The 18892-nt window shown below is 58.0% G+C and overlaps 1 protein-coding gene across 1 annotated transcript; it reads left to right on the top strand.

Moving 5' to 3' along the window:
* Window positions 1–1669: 1669 nt before the first annotated feature.
* LOC119095694 (DNA excision repair protein ERCC-6) lies at window positions 1670–13549 on the top strand (the record flags this gene model as incomplete). Its single annotated transcript, XM_037218550.1, is given in 11 exon segments — window positions 1670–1750; window positions 2892–3110; window positions 3563–3737; window positions 4532–4640; window positions 6904–7002; window positions 8197–8329; window positions 9554–10363; window positions 11317–11436; window positions 11911–12029; window positions 12740–12855; window positions 13530–13549. Coding segments are annotated over 11 exon segments (2001 nt in total), but the record flags the coding sequence as incomplete, so codon positions are not given.
* Between the last annotated feature and the right edge of the window lie 5343 nt (window positions 13550–18892).

The following is an 18892-nucleotide window of genomic DNA, read 5'->3' as shown; positions in this document are numbered from 1 at the left end:
GTGTGGTCACCACAGTGGCCGACACCAGCGGCGTGAGGTCACCACAGCGGCGGATACCAGCGGCGTACGGTCACCACAGCGTCCGACGCCACAGCGGCCGACACCGGCGGCGTGCGGTCACCACAGCGTCCGACACCACAGCGCCCGATGCCAGCGCATCGACCCTTTCGTATTGCACACGCACGCTGTCTGCAAGATACTGCTATCCCCATTAAGATTTGTTGTTATAGATGGTGGTGGCGCTGGATAGTGTGTGACGCACGGCTGGGTGGAAGCTGCTCTCCATCCAGCTGACCAAGCTGAGATCCGTCGCTCGTTGGTCCAGGATTGAGACTAGGCTACGAAGTAAAAACTAGTGCTTAGCCTGATAACTGAAGAGCCCAGCGACGTCCTGTTTATCTTTAGGAAGGATTGGGCGCTCCAAAAGTCGTCTGCGACTCACGGGGAGGGAGAAGTGGCGTACGTCTCTGGTTCATGATGTGTCTTGGTTTTGCCAGCAGTTTCTCGCTTGTCATGCGTTGATTCTTGGCAGCCAAGCATTTAGCAGCGGTAGTTCCATTATCACAGTGTTTTAGTTCACGGCCGAAGGCAAGCTACAAATTTAGCAATATTACGGTCTTTGTTATTTTGACCTTTATGGAGCTATAACTGGCTGTTCATTCATGCGTGAAGCGGGGCGTACGACGAAGATCATTTGGTTCAGGAATCATTCACTGTGGACAATTTTTATGTATGTAAGATCTGTAAGTACGATATACGTATGGACAGGGACGCCGCCAGGCTGCTGGAGTTTGTTTTGTCGCGTCTGCGTCAGATATACGATCGAATCGGTATGAAGTTTTGTTGGCATAGATCTGGCTCACATGCGTCTCTTTAAACAGGCTTTTGAATACCTGCGAAGCATTTGTTGCCGAAAATCGTTCATAAAAGCTGGATCGTTGGGGAATAAAGGCCTAAAACATTGTTAAAAGTTCTGAAAAGTACCCAAACGTAATTATCCATGAAAACGGGTAATAGCTCTTGTATTATGTCCAACGCCTTTAAGGCCGATCAGTAACTTTTCCGGTAAAGCGAAGCCAGTGCAGCGAGGTGAAATCCAACTCACCAATCTGTGTTTTCCTAAACCACATATGAAGTCAAAAGCGGACAGCTGGTTTCTCATGCACTTTTTGTGCATTAGCCAGCGAACACAGTATAAAGGACTCAGAATAACCGTACATCGGCCGTCCTACTCTTGTACCTTGCGGTGACAAAGATACAAGTGCTTTCTCATCTGGTCCTTTTACCCACCACGCCTACGCACGGGGTGGATGCGGCGTGAACGTGGGCCCTCGTATTGGAGGGATAAGTTGTTTTGGGTTGCGTTGTTTTGCAGCACATGTGCCATTTATGCCATGCTTGTGTATATACGCAGCCTGGAACATTCCAGATTTCAGATTGATCGCATTGCTTGTCCACCTGCCGTGTGAGTTTAAGATTGTACGACCCCGGGTGGCTCGGAACGACGGGTGGTGCACAGCCTTATTCACATGTTCACGTGCATATGTATGTATGTACATAAGCGCTAGCGTGGAGCGCGCGTGCTCGCGCGCGTTGCAGGGCGCTTGTGTACGCTGATCACGCACCCCAGCTCAGTTGTCGGCGCGTTCTCCAGGTGCTGTTTTGTCGTCTGACCGACGCCCAACGGACCATGTACCAGGAGTACCTGCAGTCGGACAGCCTGCGGCGCATCCTCCAGGGCAGGCTGAAGGTTTGTTATGATGCGCCCGCCCGGGGTCGGCGTCTGGAGCGGCCGACGGCGCGCGCCAGTCGCTCGCCGCCCGCCGCCCAGTCGGCGCGGGTCAGCGGGGCGATCGCTGACACCGCCGTCAGAGTGGCGGCCTGTGTGTGCCGCGGGCCGGCGTGACCGCTGGGCCGTCACTGGCGGCCGCTGACACCGCCTTCAGAGTGGCGGCCTGTGTGTGCCGCGGGCCGGCGTGACCGCTGGGTCGTCACCGGCGATCGCTGACACCGCCGTCAAAGCGGCGGCCTGTGTGTGCCGCGGACCGGCGCGACCGCTGGGCCGTCGTTGGCCGCGGGTCGAGTCGGAGCGGTATCCGCAGATATGCTACAGTTCACTGTTTATGTGAGTTGAGTCGACCGGCCTGACAGACGAGACCGTCCAGCCAGGTGCGGGGTAAGGGCCACACCCTCCTACGCTCAGTCACGGTCTCTGCCGGCCAGCTGTAACACCGTCCGAAACTGACCAGTGTGTGGTCATATTGTTCTCTGGCCCCCGTTTTATGTGTTGATCAGAGCGATGTACGGGAACTACTGGACGAAAAGACAACGAAACCAGGCACACGGACTTCACGAACTACATGCTGTGCAATTCATTGCACATGTCCAGCGTTTGCGAGGGGCGAGCTGGCGGATGTGTTGCGGTCCGGCCTGCGCACCGCGTCAGTCCGGTGGCGGCTGTGTGCTGCGGTCCGGCCCGCGCACCGCGTCGGTCCGGTGGCGGCTGTGTGTTGCGGTCCGGCCCGCGCACCGCGTCAGTCCGGTGGCGGCTGTGTGCTGCGGTCCGGCCCGCGCACCGCGTCAGTCCGGTGGCGGCTGTGTGCTGCGGTCCGGCCCGCGCACCGCGTCAGTCCGGTGGCAGCAGTGTGCTGCGGTCCGACCCGCGCGCCGCGTCAGTCCGGTGGCGGCTGTGTGCTGCAGTCCGGCCCGCGCGCCGCGTCAGTCCGGTGGCGGCTGTGTTGCGGTCCGGCCCGCGCGCCGCGTCAGTCCGGTGGCGGCTGTGTGCTGCGGTCCGACCCGCGCGCCGCGTCAGTCCGGTGGCGGCTGTGTGCTGCGGTCCGGCCCGCGCGCCGCGTGAATCCGGTAGCGGCTGACCTACCGGCCGCCGCCAGGTGTTCGTCGGCCTGATCGCCATGCGGAAGATCTGCAACCACCCGGACCTGCTGTCGGGCGCGCCTGACCCGGAGCAGGAGCTGGAACAGGGGTCGGAGCCAGAGGCCGGTCGGTACGGCTTCTGGCGCCGCTCCGGCAAGATGGTGGTGCTGTCGGCCCTGCTGCAGATGTGGCGCCGGCAGCAACACAAGGTGCTGCTCTTCACGCAGAGCAGACAGGTCAGTGGAACGCTCCTTTCCATTTGCCCGTCCGTGTCTTCTTTCCTCCCTCCCTCTGTCCCTCCCTCCCTCCCTCCGTCTCTCCCGCCTTCCCTCACTGCCGTAAGTGGGCCGACAAGGCGGTCTAGACGCGGTCGAGGTGTGTGGGGTTACGGTTACGTTTTACGTGTTTGCGACGGCAAAAAGGAAGCGTTTTTGGGGTAAGGACGGACCGAGCAGCTGCGGTGTGGCCAAGGAGGCGAACGGTGTGGCCCAGCTGCGTCGATCGGTCGCCGCGCCGGTCGACCGCCGCACCGGTCGGTCGCTGCACCGGTCGGCCGCCGCGCCGGTCGGTCGCTGCACCGGTCGGCCGCCGCGCCGGTCGGTCGCTGCACCGGTCGGTTGCCGCGCCGGTCGGCCGCTGCGCCGCCTCCTCGCAGCCCGCTCCCAGCGTGATGACGGCGCGCCGCCAGATGCTGTGTATTCTGGAGGCTTTCCTGGTGTCGTGTGACTACCCATTCCTGAAGATGGACGGCACGACGACGGTGGGCTCGCGCCAGAAGCTGATTGGCCGCTTCAACAGCGAGCCCGACCTGTTCGTCTTCCTGCTCACCACCCGCGTCGGCGGCCTGGGCGTCAACCTGACCGGTACGACCGTCGCTCACGCTGGCTGCTGCTCGCCACACACCATACCGGACGCCGGAGAAGGCGCCGGCGCCCGTGCGAGTCCGGGTTCTGGTGTCTCGAGTCGGAGCCCTCCCTCGTCACATTACAGCCGCACTGGGCCGAGTCGGGGTCCCTCCCTTGTCACATTGCAGCCGTGCTGAGCCGAGTCGGGCCCTCCCTTGTCACATTACAGCCGTACTGAGCCGAGTCGGGGTCATCCCTTATCATATTACAGCCGCACTGGGCCGAGTCGGGCCCTCCCTTGTCACATTGCAGCCGCACTGAGCCGAGTCGGGCCCTCCCTTGTCACATTACAGCCGTACTGAGCCGAGACGATATTTTGACGGTGCATGGGTCCGAATTTGGATCCGAAATTAAGATGCTAAAACCTGAATTCCCAGTCTTCAGCCGCGAGCGGGATGACACATGACAAAAACAGGCTCGTATCAGGCTGTCGTGATCAGTGTCAACCATAAAATCGTAACTGTTGATAAAGATACACCTATCCTAACGTTACATACCCCATGTTATTGAGTGACAATAATTGTTATCGTATTATAGGGATGGGTCTTTACAAAGTCGCAGTGACCGATGCTTAATCTGACGTGACGTAGTCGTGATCAATACAGCCTGATGACATCCATCGAACGAAACCAGGCGAAACAAACCCAACCTACCCAGCGCAAGAGCGGGCCGGCCGGCCGGCCGCGGCGGTCTCTGGTGCGGCCGCTCTCGTGCCGCAGCCCGGCGGGTGACGTGGCATCCCCTGCTGTCAGGTGCTAACCGAGTGGTGATCTTTGACCCCGACTGGAACCCGTCGACGGACCAGCAGGCGCGGGAGCGGGCCTGGAGGATCGGCCAGCAGCGGCACGTCACCATCTACAGGTGGGCTGGGCGGGTGGCAGCTAACAGCGGCACGGCACCATCTACAGGTGGGCTGGGCGGGTGGCAGCCAGCAGCGGCACGGCACCATCTACAGGTGGGCAGGGTGGGTGGCAGCCGGCAGCGGCATGTCACCATCTACAGGTGGGCTGGGCGGGTGGCAGGCGGCACGTCACCATCTACAGGTGGGCTGGGCGGGTGGCAGCCAGCAGCGGCATGTCACCATCTACAGGTGAGCTGGGCGGGTGGCAGCCAGCAGCGGCACGTCACCATCTACAGGTGGGCTGGGCGGGTGGCAGCCAGCAGCGGCACGTCACCATCTACAGGTGGGCTGGGCGGGTGGCAGCCAGCAGCGGCACGTCACCATCTACAGGTGGGCTGGGCGGGGTGGCAGCCAGCAGCGGCACGTCACCATCTACAGGTGGGCTGGGCGGGTGGCAGCCAGCAGCGGCACGTCACCATCTACAGGTGGGCTGGGCGGGTGGCAGCCAGCAGCGGCACGTCACCATCTACAGGTGGGCTGGGCGGGTGGCAGCCAGCAGCGGCACGTCACCATTTACAGGTGGGCTGGGCGGGTGGGACGTCACCATCTACAGGTGGGCTGGGCGGGTGACAGCCGACAGGCGGCACGCTTCTGGGGATCGATGCTCACCACTGCCCGCAGCCTGATACGCTGGAGAAAAGCAAAGCAGCCCTGCTAGTGTAAGTGTAGCGAGTGGTGATAGCGCGCGCCCTACCGGGTGAGTTCTGTGCGCGCCCTGTTCGGTGTGCTGTGTGCCTGCTGGACGCCGTGCTGCGGCCGATGTCAGGCGGAGTTCGGAGGCGAGGGGGGGGGAGTCGAATCTCCGCTGATGGACGTGGCGCCCCCTGATCAGACACACCACAAATTGGGACCGATTCGTCGTCACCGCGTCCAGAAGTCTGTGCTGCGGGAGCATGGCTACCGCGGCACTTCTCCTGATGCTTAGTGCCGACGCACTGGCTCTTTCCTTTGAATGATATAGATTGGTAGAGTGACAGATTGGAAGCCTGCGGCACTTGTCTTCTGTAGTGTAATTCACGCTCTGTATTGTTTATCACTGAGCAGGCTGATTCGCATCGGATCTTAGTCACACAGCGCATGGAGTGAGCAAGTATTTGTATCGGCCTCAGGCAGGCTTATCAAACTGTTTGATGACCGACCACCTGGGGTTTAAAGATAACCCCTTTCGAGTTTCGGGAACATCTTCTGAGCCGTGCCAAGTCGGCCTATCCACTGTCCGCACCTGACAGGTCATGACTGAGGCACAGTATAGAGGGACGAACGCCGATGTCGGGTCTGGCCGTGGGTTATGGCGTCATTAGTGAAGGCCTAGACGCCTCTCTTCACCTCCACAATCACTCGCAGTGTTTTGCCTGTTTTTGAATAGTTTGTTTTGGATTTATATGTCCGTGACCGGATAGGGTATAGCTATCGTGTGGTTTGGCTGTTTGCTAGCCAGGGTCAGTCACGCTATTCGAGGTCACGAGGTCCTGGCCAAAGGTCATGTTAGATGATGTAACGCGTGTGGAACAGCATGCCTTGTTGCGCACATTTTTTATTTTAAGAGGGTATGGGGGACACATTTTCCAGTCATTGACTTGCAGCGTGGTGTAATCGGGAAGAGCAGAAACATCTTACCGCATGGGGTGGCCTGATCTTGATCTTATCTTGATCCTGGGCCATTGATACCACCACAGTTTGATTCTAATGATGATATACGTCGCCTCGTTCGGTGCCTGTCGCAAAGCCATCTGACCACCGTTCCGAGTTTCGGTGGAGATGAGGCATCTAGCGTGGTTCGTCACGTGACAGACGTGAACCAAACAACTGCTGGGTGTGAGTGACTTAGACGCGCCACCAGGTTGACGGAATAAAGATGCGTGTCGTATTTACCCGGCACGTGTATTCAAAAAGAAGGTGTCCTGACAAAATAACGCAGAGACGCAGGGTTGGGACACAAGTATGTGCGATTTAGTGTTGAGGCGAAACGTCGGTTCGTTACCGGAGTACGTCTGGTGGGCGTGAACGCGGACAGTGTGAGTCGTGGTCCACTTTTGATACGGTGGACTATGTTTTGTTTTTTCAACCTGGTGACTATTTTGCCGTTCTCGCTAGTGTGCGGCAAGATCTGGAGGAATGGCTTATGGTGCGCGGTTGTTTGCGGTCTGTAGTTATTATGTATGGAAGATGATTTTGCTTAGGATAACTGGACGCGCGGGATGTAATGCTGTTTTCCTGTTTCAGATTGCTGACGGCGGGCACAATTGAGGAGAAGATTTACCATCGGCAGATATTCAAGCAGTTTCTCACTAACCGTGTGCTGAAGGACCCCAAGCAACAGAGGTGAGCGGCGTTTCCCAATGTTCTTAATAGGCGATGCGGCCTCCAGCACTAGTCGCCACGTCGGTGATTCTAATTACATTTTGCACTTCATGGTACATGCTTTTGAGCTTACCGTTTAAGGACTGTTTTGAGCCTCTTGCGAATGGGAGGTATGTGAGAACCCTTTGTCTTTGTGACAACGTGTAATGTTTTGGGCTCGTTATCACGCCCCTCATGCAACCTTTTGGCCCATTAGTTTCATTTTTTGCAGATTAGTCCGAGCCTTTTGACTGGCTGGATTGCCACCATCAGCGCACGGGCTAAGCTGTGTATGTTGTTTGAGACCTGACACCGCCACTTGATCGTGAGGTTCCGGGCTAACGGCATAATATTCTGGGGAAAGGAAGAAGAAAAGCTTAACGTGTAACAATGCGCGGCACGGTTCGTCTTGCCCTCTGACGTCACTTGACCTTTAGCGCGACGGCTGACGTCGATCGCGGCCATCCCAATCAGGGGCAAACAACGGGCGCCTAAAGCGACTCGAAGTCACCCGCTACGGCTGGGAAAATCTGAAACCAGGCGCTCTAACCATCTGAACTCTCGGGACAGACGGACAGCTGACCGCCGATTAAGATATGAGCCCCGCATTTGATGGATTGATATATGAGCCCCGCATTTGATGGATTGAGATATGAGCTCCCCATTTGACGGATTGAGATATGAGCCACTCATTTGATGGATTGAGATATGAGCCCCGCATTTGATGGATACTGAAGCCCCACTGACCCCTTCACGTGCCACGCTTAGACGAGTGTCAGAGGTACCCGTGGGGTCTCATTCGGACCACTTCAGAGGCTGGCTTGGGCCAATTAAATTCCGTCGGCACGTAAGCGTGGGAAGCTGATGTTGTTATGTCTTTTCGCCCCGCCTGTCCGATATATCGGAATAGCCCCATCCGATGGAGTCTAACATAGGTGGAACGGAAGACTAAATGAAGCTAAATGAAGTTTGAACGCGTTTCAGTCTTCGAAATTTTGAGGGGTATGGGATTACCCCATTTTACTTAGTACACGTTGACGATACCCGTTGCATTGCAAACTTCATTTAGCTTTACTTAGCCAGACACAGCGGTGTTTTGGCGGGGGCGTCCGGGCTCGGCGCTGATGCCTGCTGTGCCGTGTGCTGTCCTCGCTCAGCGTGTGCTGTCCTCGCCAGGTTTTTCAAGTCCAACGACCTGCATGACTTGTTCACGCTGACTGAAGACCCGTGCGATGGGGCGGACGAGGCCCGGGACGGCGCCGAGGGCGCGAGCCGTACCGAGACGGCGGAGATGTTCGGAGGTAGCCAGGTATGTCCGGGCCGGGCAGGATGGCTGGGGGGATGGGACTTGGGACGGCGCCGAGGGCGCGAGCCGTGCCGAGACGGCGGAGATGTTCGAAGACAGCCAGGTAGGGCCCGGGCCGGACAGGGTGGCCGGAGCATGAGCCCGGGATGGCACCGAGGGTCTGGAGTAAAAGGTCTGGAATAACAGACATGTACTCATTCAGTGCTGTGTCGGCGTGAACCGCTTGTTTTTGATCTCCGATGTCAAGTGTGTTGCAAACAGAATGTCTGTAACGGCTGTCTTCCTCAAGATTCCCACCAGCCAATCATCGCAGTTTGGCCTTCGACCTTCGCATTGTGATATGGCGTGTTCATCTCAGTAGTAGTGGTTACCCATCGACGCCAGGTGACGGGGTCGTCGCTATGGCTTAGGAGCTGGCGCTGTGGCCACTGCCGCTCCGTGATCGCTCCGACCACTCAGCTTAGTCCTTATCGCTAGCTGAACAGGGTATCGTGGTGTTCTTCTGTGGCTGATAACAACTATTTAGGAGAAATGCAATTGCTACGTATTAAAGGAAGTGTTTGACACTTGAAGGTATGGAAGCAAGCATCAGATGTGATGAAGTAAGCTCACTTATAGCTATTGGTATACTTTTTAGGTGGGGAAATACTGCGCTAGACAGCACACTTATCTGTTTGGGAAATATGCTCCTCAAGGTGTCATAGTTTGGTTACGTGATCGTGCCTTGCCCAGCATTGATTGAAAGCCAACTGACGGCCGATATATCTGGAAAGCACGCTCACGAACGCCAGATATGAACCCCTTAACAATCATATTTTTCTTGGCCTTGATCGCCGCGCGGCGCGTGGAATGGCAGAATTTAAGTGACGTTGTTCTAACATGAATGCCAAGGTGACTTTGAAATACTCTCCCCAGTATACTTTTTCCAGTTTTCACTGGCGTGTAGTTCAGAAACTAGAGGGACTGAGGTCTTAGGAAGGGCAGGGTTGCAAACAGCATGAAAAGGTGTTTAAGATGGCTATTTCAGTTCAAAACCTTATGTAAATGTGGACCACTCCCTTTAAGTATGAGTGGAAGGAAGTCGCCCGTGCCCGATTGTGAGCGCGGTTGAACCGCGTGTGCTGGCCATCGGTGGTGTGCTGTTCTGGCCGCACCGGTGTGGAGAAGCCTCAGCGGAGAGTGAGGGCCGACCCTGCGGCTAACGGTGTCGCCGTCGGGCGTCTGCAGGTGAGCGCGGCCGCGCTCCGCCGGCGCCGAGAGCGGCAGCGGCAGGCCCGCCGCGAGCAGCAGGCCCAGCAGCAGCGGCGGGCGCTCAGGCGCAAGCGGCGCCTGCTGGAGAAGGCGCGCCACCTCAGCCGACGGCTGTTCGGAGCGGCGGCGTCAGGCAGCCAGACGGGGCCGGCGGCGCCGAACGGCCAGCACCAGGAGACGGACGGCCAGCACCAGGAGGCGGACGGCCAGCACCGGGAGACGGACGGCCAGCACGAGGAGACGGACGATCAGCAGCAGGAGACGGACGATCAGCACCAGGAGACGGACGGTCAGCACCAGGAGGCTGACGGTCAGCACGAGGAGACGAACGGTCAGCATCAGGAGACGGACGGTCAGCACCAGGAGACGGACGGCCAGAACCAGGAGACGGATGGCCAGTGCGGCACAGTTCCGGCGCAGTGCGGCCGGAATGTCACGGCGCTGGTGTCTGAGGCGCGCGGGGCACCTGACGGCCGAGGCGTCGGCGGGCAGGCCGGTCCGCCCCCGGTACCGGCCGGCCCGTCCTCGGTACCGGCCAGTCCGTCTCCGGTACCAGCTGGCCCGCCCTCGGTACCGGCCAGTCCGTCCCCGGTACCGGCCGGCCCGCCCCCGGTACCGGCCGGCCCGCCCCCGGTACCGGCCGGCCCGAGTCAGGACGACGGTAGCAGAGGGACGCGCCGTCGTCGGCGGCGGAGGCGGCGGCCGAGCGAGCTGGATCCGGTCGAGGGTCTGGTCGACTCGGAGATGTACCGGCCGCCACAGACGGCCGACGCTGACCGCTCGCAGGTGAGGACGGGCGCAGCCTCCGGCGCTCAGAGCCTCGGACGAGCGGAGCCACCGCCGACAAGCGTCACGGCTCAGGCGTGCTCATGTTTTGTGCTGTGCTATGACATCGGCTGCGACTCGAGCAGTAATCCCGTGCCCGGGTCATCTTCCTTTGGTTATCGTGACACCATAGCGGGCAATGTTCTGCGGCTAACAATGGAGCCACGCGGTGTTATTACAACGGCGGCGCATTGTTTGACCCAGGGGTTGCCACAGCTGTTAGCGGCCATGTGGCTGACCGACTGCAGTGGAGTGTGGCAGAGACCCGTTGCCACGAGGCGCTGCCATGTGACGCAGCGACGACACTGGCGTGCTTGGCCCCTTGGTCCGCTGCGTGGTATTTAAAAGCCAACGACATTGGGCTAATTAAGATGCAACGTACATAGGCAAAAAAAAAACTGCTCAACTGAGCGCTTATTCTGGTCTTATGTTATGTCAGAATTCTCTTCGTGGAATGTCATCAAAACGTTTGATGGGAGGCTGTTTATGATCCGTACCAACTATGTTTTTTGAGAGCCGAAACATAAAAGTTAAGCAATGTGGCCTTTTCAACTAACTCACTTTGACCTCTGCTCAGCTCAGGGCAGCCAATGCCCAGTGGCGGAACTGTGCAGCCTGTTTGGCCGGGAAGATCTGTGCTGGTGCAGCTAATGATGCTGTTTCCAGCAGGAGCCGGCATGGCGTCATCTGCACCATGTGTTTTTTAGTAGTTTGTGACGTCAGCTATTGAGGGAATATCCACGATCGTGCTCTACGACGCTAGTGATGTCATGGTCGAGAGAGGTCGCTGTGACACCGGAGTGGCGCGGCAGCCCGGGGGTCGGCTTCCGCGGCGTGCGGTCCGGACTCGGCTCACCTGCGGCCGGTGATCTCTGGCGGCTGGATGGCTCACGACCGCGCTGAACCGCCTCCAGGATGACTACGTGCTGACCAAGCTGTTGAAGAAGTCGGGCGTGCACTCGGCGCTGCGGCAGGACGTCATAGAGGGCCACGGCACGCCCGACGGCGCCATCCTGGAGGCCGAGGCCAGCCGGGTCAGCGGGCCGAGCTGGGCTCACCCGGCTCTCGTTTGACTGCCGCTTGCGAGGCCGCCTCCCAGCGTGCCACGCGCCACCAAAGCATAAGCAGACGCCGTTATCATTCGGACATTACGTGTTGTGAGGGTCATGGGGTATATTTTTGTCTTGCCGTGTTTCGCAAAAGCGCCACACCCATCGTATTATGTTGCTTGCGTTATCATCGGCTTTTTGCGGACGCTTGGCATTGGTGTTGTTAAGTCGTCCTTTTCAGCGGTACTGTGCCGGAATGTTCGTATAGGGCATTGCGTGCGTGGCTCAAGGAGAGCAGAAGGCCCGCCCGACGGCGGGTCTGACGGCCGTCAGCAGATCAGGGGCGCAGGAGGGCCGACGGCAGGCTCGCTCAGAGCGCGCTGACACCCCGGGGCCGGGGTCGCCGTCGCTTGGTCGGCCAGCCGGCCGGCGGCACTGAACGGGCACTGGTGGCGGCAGGTGGCGCGGGAGGCGGTGGCGGCGCTGCGGGCGAGCCGGCGAGAGGTGCGGGCCGCTGCCGAGCCCGGCGTGCCCACCTGGACCGGCCAGAGCGGCAGGGCCGGCAGGCCCGGCGCCAGGTCAGACGGGGAGGGAGGCAAGAAGGGAGAGATGGAGGGAGGAGGAAGGGGGTGAGTGAGGAGTGGGTGAGTGAGTGGATGAGTGGATGAGTGGATGAGTGAGTGAGTGAGTGAGTGAGTGAGTGAGTGAGTGAGAGTGAGTGAGTGAGTGAGTGAGTGAGTGAGTGAGTGAGTGAGTGAGTGAGTGAGTGAGTGAGTGAGTGAGTGAGTGAGTGAGTGAGTGAGTGAGTGAGTGAGTGAGTGAGGGAGGGAGGGAGGGAGGGAGGGAGGGGAATGCGTGGTGGCAGCGGTGGTGAGGAGGAGGAGAGGAGGAAGGTTTCACTTCCCGCCCGCTTATTCTTCTGGCCGCGCTGCCGTCGGCGCATGAAGTATCGTGCCCCGTGCTGCGTACGGCGGCCATGTTGTAACCGTCTTGATTTGCCTCAAATTTGCATCATTCGCACTGCACGCTTGCCGCAACGGTCAAAACACATCCTTGCGTCACGTCTGCTTTACCGCGCCGTGCCCGTCTGCCGCACGGGCTTCACGCACGGTGTCGCCGTTATCACAGAGGTGTTGTCCAACCTCCCTGCTACCGCAGCCTTTTTTCTTTGAGTTCTCAGCGCCGCGAGAAAGCATTTGCAGATGCGTCCGATGCACGTGAGCTGCGTCCATCGGCCGCATTTCATTAGCCGATTGCGTCTCACTCTGCGTGTGGCTTCTGTCGGCAGGCCGCGGTTCGGCCAGAAAAAGAACCCGCTGCTGGTGACTGCCAAGCCAGCCGCCCCGCCGCCGGTCAAGAAGGCGGCCCCGTCACTGCCGACGCTGTTCGCGCCTGACCCGGCCGGCGCGCGCCGCGGCCCGTCGCGGCCGCCGCCGCCGCCGCCGCCGTCGGCCCGCCCTGTTCACCGGGCCGGCGGCGCTGGGCGCCAGCGGGACGGCGCGCGCCGCCGACCAGACGCCGCTCGGCTCGGCCGAGCTGCTGGCGCGCATCCGACGCCGCGCACAAGGCGACAGCGGCGCGTCGGCGGCGGACGTGGCGGGCCAACATGCCGACCTGCTCGCCGACATTCGCAACTTCGTCGCGTTCCAAACGGAGACGAACGGCCGGGCCAGCACGCGCCAGCTGCTGCGCGAGTTTGCCGGCCGGCTGCCGGCCGAGCAGACGCCGCTGTTTCGGGCCCTGCTGGCCGAGATATGCGTGTTTGATCGGGGCGCTGACGGCACTGGCTGGTGGCTGCTGCGCGACGAGCTGCGCTGACGGCACCGGCTGGTGGCTGCTGCGCGACGAGCTGCGCTGATGGCACTGACTGGTGGCTGTTGCGCGACGAGCTGCGCTGACGGTTGTCGGCGGAGTCCGGCTGGGACGGCTGTCGGCGGAGTCCGGCTGGAACGGCTGTCGGCAGAGTCCGGCTGGGGTGGCTGTCGGCAGAGTCCGGCTGGGACGGCTGTCGGCGGAGTCCGGCTGGGGCGGCCGGCAGCCATCCCAGTGATCCGCCGACCGGCCGCCCGCCGCGTTAGGTGCGGAGGAGGGCAGCTGACGGCCGAATGCAACTTCCCGCTCCCGACGGTAATCTGTCTGATCTTTGTTGTTGATTTGTCATGTGATTATGACAAATATGTTGTAATCATGTTATGGTGACCGTTTTTCGAACAATATTGTACGATTCGTTATAATGTCATGATGCTCCCATGTCCTCGTCTAATAGAATGTGGACCGTCCTGACTTTAACTTTCTACGTGTTGAGTTCAGGCTGTAAGCGCCCGTCACTGAGTGCATTTAGCCGTGTTGTCTGATTCGTGTCCGGCTATCCCCATGTCGGAAGCAGCGGTACGCGAGACGCGCCCGAGATCACGTGATGCACTAGTCCCGCCCCGCGGGTAGCGGCGGGACCCGGCGGCGGGTGCCCGGTCCCGCCTTGGTCGGCGTGCACACGGCGGGGCCATATGAGCGTATTGAGCAGACATCCGCCGCCGGCCGGACCTGATGTTCAGCGGCCGCTTCATGCCCCCGAATCAGTGTTACCAAAGCACACAGGCCTGCGGTCTACGCCCGGTTATGGATATTTTTAAACGCTGTTGTATTTTCCTCTTGGGCGCCAAGTGCCCACCGCAGTCGGCGCGCCTGTAAACTCCAACAAACAACAAGTATTTTCCTCTGCACTCGGAGAGCGACCAGCCGCCCACCAATGGGACGGCATGTGAGTATCATGTCAACGCTTGGAACAAACAGGTGCCGACAGTTGGGCCGGATGGGAGTGTCAACCGACCGCTCTTAACCAGCGTTATCAACCACTACGGCGTGTGAGTGTCATGTCAGCGCTTGGAACAAATAGGCGCCGACAGCTGGGCCGGATGGGAGTGTTAACCGTCCTTTCTTAACCAGTGTTATCAACCACTACGGCCCCACGTGCGGCGCACCAGCATGCCAGAGTTAAAAACTGACGTCTATTGACGCATTATGTTTGGACGCGAAATATGACGTCCCAACATTGGTGAAATTAGGTGCTGATGAGCGCAGATTTTCAATAGGTGCGGACTCCAGGCCCCGATTGGTGACACGCTGCCAGTATTGTGCTTCATATGAGAGCGCGCCGGCCGGCGGCCTCTCGATGCGGCGTCGCACGGGGGTCGGTCCAACGCGTCCAGCAACTCAGCACCAGCAGGCGGACCCGCTTCTTGGGTGTTGCTCGATGGCCCAGCGCTAAATGGATCAGACGGGCAAGCCCCGCCCTCGGCACGTGGTCGCTATTGGTTGTTAAACGCGACCGTAGTTTCTTTTCCAAGTAGTCAGCAGCCTCCCGCTGTTGAATAAGACGTCGTGTCACGCTGACGAGTTCAACAAGTAGGTGGTGGTGCCCTGACCTCTTGTATGGACGTCGTTCCACGGCCATGAGCTAGTGCTATCAAACACACAGCTCCTCTTCTCGCTCGATGCTAAATATCTTGAAGGCCTACCGTCGCCTACTTGAAGGCCTATCGCGCATGGGGTTTCCACTAGATTTTTGGGAGTTTTCACTAGATTTGTGACACCGCTACACAATTCCTGATAATACGTGCTATCACCGCAGATTTTTCAACAGATGCTGATTGCAGGTGTAACATGACGACACGCCTGTAACGAGATTGGGCTCCATTCCCCGGAACCTGATCCCGAGCGGCCTCGGTGTAAATTACCCCGAGGAGCCGTTCTTCGCGGCTTACACAGATCGCCCCGAATGGGAAGCCCCCCCCCCCCCCCCCCCCCTCAAACGTATGCGCGCGTCATCCAGCTATAGCGCCTGGGCTGGGGCGCCTGATTAGGCTTTCCCTGACGCTCTATCATGAAAGAGCCGGGTGTCGCCCAACGACCTTAGTTCGAGGGCCGTGCCAGCAACCTGCCTCGGCGGCCGGCGTCGCCGACCGCTGAGGCAGCGCCGCCTGGCGGCCAGACTCTGAATCGACTGATCATTGAAACCGTGTCTAGCCGGGGCCGCGCCATACATGAGATGGCGCCCGCCTACCGCCCTGTCCGACATAATGCCAACCGCCGAGCGACTGCGAGCATCGCACCGCAGCAGATAAGAAGTACTTTGAATATTTAGGTGCAATTTGAGATAATCTTGCTGCTAACTTGACGATCATGTCTGGATTGAACGAGCCTAATGCGTTCTTTCTCAATAAAGGGTTTTGTGGCACCATCCAGGAATCGCACCATACATTGAAGCGGGTGCAGATCTTGGATTTTGTGAAGGGAAACCACGAAACATTGTGGGGCACCTAGAGGTGGTTATTGGTCGCTGAACACAGAACACAGTCGCACACGCAGAACACCACCATTTCCATGCCATTAAATTTTAAGATTCATCTTGTATTTTTCTTACGGGGGCCAACCATACTGTGTGTAGCCCTAGATAGCTAGGTCTACTACGTATGCACGCACATTTAGCTTATTCTTTTCTCCGTATAATGTCAGATCCGATCATTTTGGCGCTAAACATTTCGGAAAAAGCATGGCAAAATGAACTGAAGTTGGCTACCAAATGCCACCAAAACCAAGTAAAACTTTATTCCTAGCTTATCTATGGCTGGCCGGCTAGTCGATTAGGTCAGCTATGGTTGATGACTAATGCAGTTTTTGCTTTGTCTGTTAACAGGGAGAACAAAATATCCTGGCATTCAAAATGTCCTAAGAACGTGATGCACAAGTGTAAGTGTCATACGTTCAATAACCAGCGGAAATGACGCACGACTTTGGCAGTGCATAGATTATGTCGTCATTCGCTCGTAGAAGTTCATCAGCGCATCTCCGATAGCTGTTCTTAAGGTAAGGCGCCAAGAGAAGTCGTCATCCTGTAGTCTCGGACTCGCGTACATGAAGTAGTTTAGCTAGGCCGTACACACGGGCAGGCGAAAGCCCTGGCGCTCGCAAGCGCACGTGAGCTTTGGGCAAGGGGGCAAGATCTTTCTTACTTCATCCGAAGAGTTCACGACCAATTTCGAGGGCCCCGGAGCGAACAAGAATGTCCCGGCCAATTAAGATGTGTGCCCCCGTCAGCGACCAATAACATGGGAAAGCCCAAGGCCATTACGGATGGAACCTGCGCGAGCGGGAGTGCCCCGGAAAGCTATCACGTGGGACCCCGGCCACAGCGTAGGGCCCTCTGAGCAAAGGGAAACTACCCAAGACCATGAAACACGGGCACATGAAATAATGCCCGTGCGATCAAGAGTGCCAAGTCAGGTTGACAGAGAGGGCCCAGACAGAAGTGAACGGTCCTCCGCAAATGAGATCAAGAGGAAACAGCCGTAGATCAACGTAGAGGGCAACTGGACATCGAGTGCCTCGTTGCATTACCTTATGTGGACCCCAGCAATAGCGCAGGACCCTCCGAGCAAGTGGAACAAACCGAAGCCAATATGAAGGGCCTCTGAGTAGCCGAGTGCACCCCGACATATAGGATCCCAGCGATAGCGTACAGAGCCTTTCGAGCGGATGGAAAGAGTCCGAAGACATCCCCTGATTGATCAAGAGTGCCCCGGCATGTTAGTAGGTAGTGTCCCAACAGCAGCGCAGGGTCGTCCGGGAAAATGCGAAGAGATCAAGGGGAGCGTGGAAGGCTCCTTGGCGATCGGATTGACTCGGCAAAAGGACATATAAAGAACCCCAGCAAAAGCGCCTCTGGACAGCGTAATAAGCCTCAAAAACATCCACCGAATACCATCCTATCGATCTGCGAAAAATTATTTTTGTCTGCTCACGTAGCCTTCGCTTTTGTGTGCGACTGCTGCTGGCCGTCTAGAGGCCCCAAAGCATCCAATGTTGTTGCGTTTTGTGTCAGAAAACTGCGTTCGTTTGGCCGGTATGGCGCCGCGTTGGAGCTTATGGGCCCCTCCGAAGCACAAAAGGGTGGGCATATTCCTGTGACCCCCCCCCCCCCCTCAGGGTCCGCCACTGGCCCGAACAGCTCAACAGATGGGCTCTGATGAGAGCGTGGACCCCCCCCCCATTCAAATAAGAGGTACTCAAGACACGATGTAGAGGGTCCCCGAACGATCGAGTGCGCCCGAGCGGGTCAACAGAGGTAAGATCGTAGGGCCCTCCACTCAAATAGAAAGCACCCAGACCCAATGAAGAGGGCCCCTGAACGATCGCGTACGCCCAAGCAGGCGAACAGACGGCGCCCCAAAAACGTAGGACCCTGAGGAGGTGGCACGGAATCGAAAAGGACCTAGGCCAGTGAAGAGGGCCCATGAGCATATAGCGAGGGTGGCTTTAGGTCAATTGAGACCAACGTGAAGGGCCCCTGAGCAACTGAGAGTACCCGGCTGATGCACATATGGGGCCCCTGGCAATCACGCAGAGCTTTTCGGACGAATGGGAAGGATCCATGGAAGGCCTCTGATCGACAAGACTAGCCCTGCACGTTAGCAGAGGGTCCCGACAGCTGCGCAGAGCCCTCCGAGCAAACGCAAAGAAATCTATGACAACATGGAAGGCTCGTTACGATTGCACTGACCCAGCGAATGCACATATGCTGTGCCTCCGGGAACAGCGTAGAGCCTCCGGACACCGTGAAAAGGCTCCCCCCCCCCCCCCCAATCACAACCCTCTGACTGAGGGAAGAATTGCTGGTGTCTGCTCGCGAACCCTTCACTTTCGTTTGCGACTGTTCTCGGTCGCCTGAAATCTCAGAGACGCCCAAGGTTGTTGCGTTTCGTGTTAAAAAAGTATGTTCGGCCGCCTTTGGGCTCCATCGGCCCACGGCCATCTTTGGGCCCAAGGGCCCCGTGCCCCATCCCCCTCTGGATACGCCACTGCATTGCACTGATGATCAATATAAAAACAACTGCAAGCAGTAAGCCCCTCCCTCGTATGGATATTGTACAAAAAAAATTCGTGCTTGCACAGGGAAAGCTCTGCTCTTCCACCAGCCCTGCGCCCGCCGTGCGGGACGCGATCATTCTCGGAGGTGCCAAATAAAAGAAGAGAAGTACATGGTTTCGGTGCTAAGCAATCAGATCACCCGCTGACATAACGGTATGACGTCCTTAGTATGAATTTCTTCAAATAAAGTTTGCCTCCAAATATTTTCTTTGTTGTAAGTGGAGAGTGATATTTTGAATATTGAGAAACCATCATTTTTATTTTAATCATAAAAGTTACCGAGTCTAGTTTAGTTATCGAGGTCCCTTCTTTCGGTACCTATTGCTGTGCCTCTCACGGGGTCAGTAGTAATAACAGCGATGTTCGTGGACATATCTACACAAAATGATTTGGGGAGAGCGGCTGAGCAGTGAAACACGACGCATGATAACCACAAAACTTGCCAGCAAACGGGTTTCTCCTCGGGTTTGATTAATGATGCATATGACGTCATAAGAAGACATTGTCTCACGAGGAA

Source organism: Pollicipes pollicipes, unplaced genomic scaffold, assembly GCF_011947565.3.
Source record: "Pollicipes pollicipes isolate AB1234 unplaced genomic scaffold, Ppol_2.1 Scaffold_4219;HRSCAF=4965_pilon_pilon_pilon, whole genome shotgun sequence".
NCBI lineage: Eukaryota > Metazoa > Arthropoda > Thecostraca > Pollicipedomorpha > Pollicipedidae > Pollicipes > Pollicipes pollicipes.
Note: the sequence above shows the minus strand (reverse complement) of the source record. Positions and strands in the feature narration are given on the sequence as shown.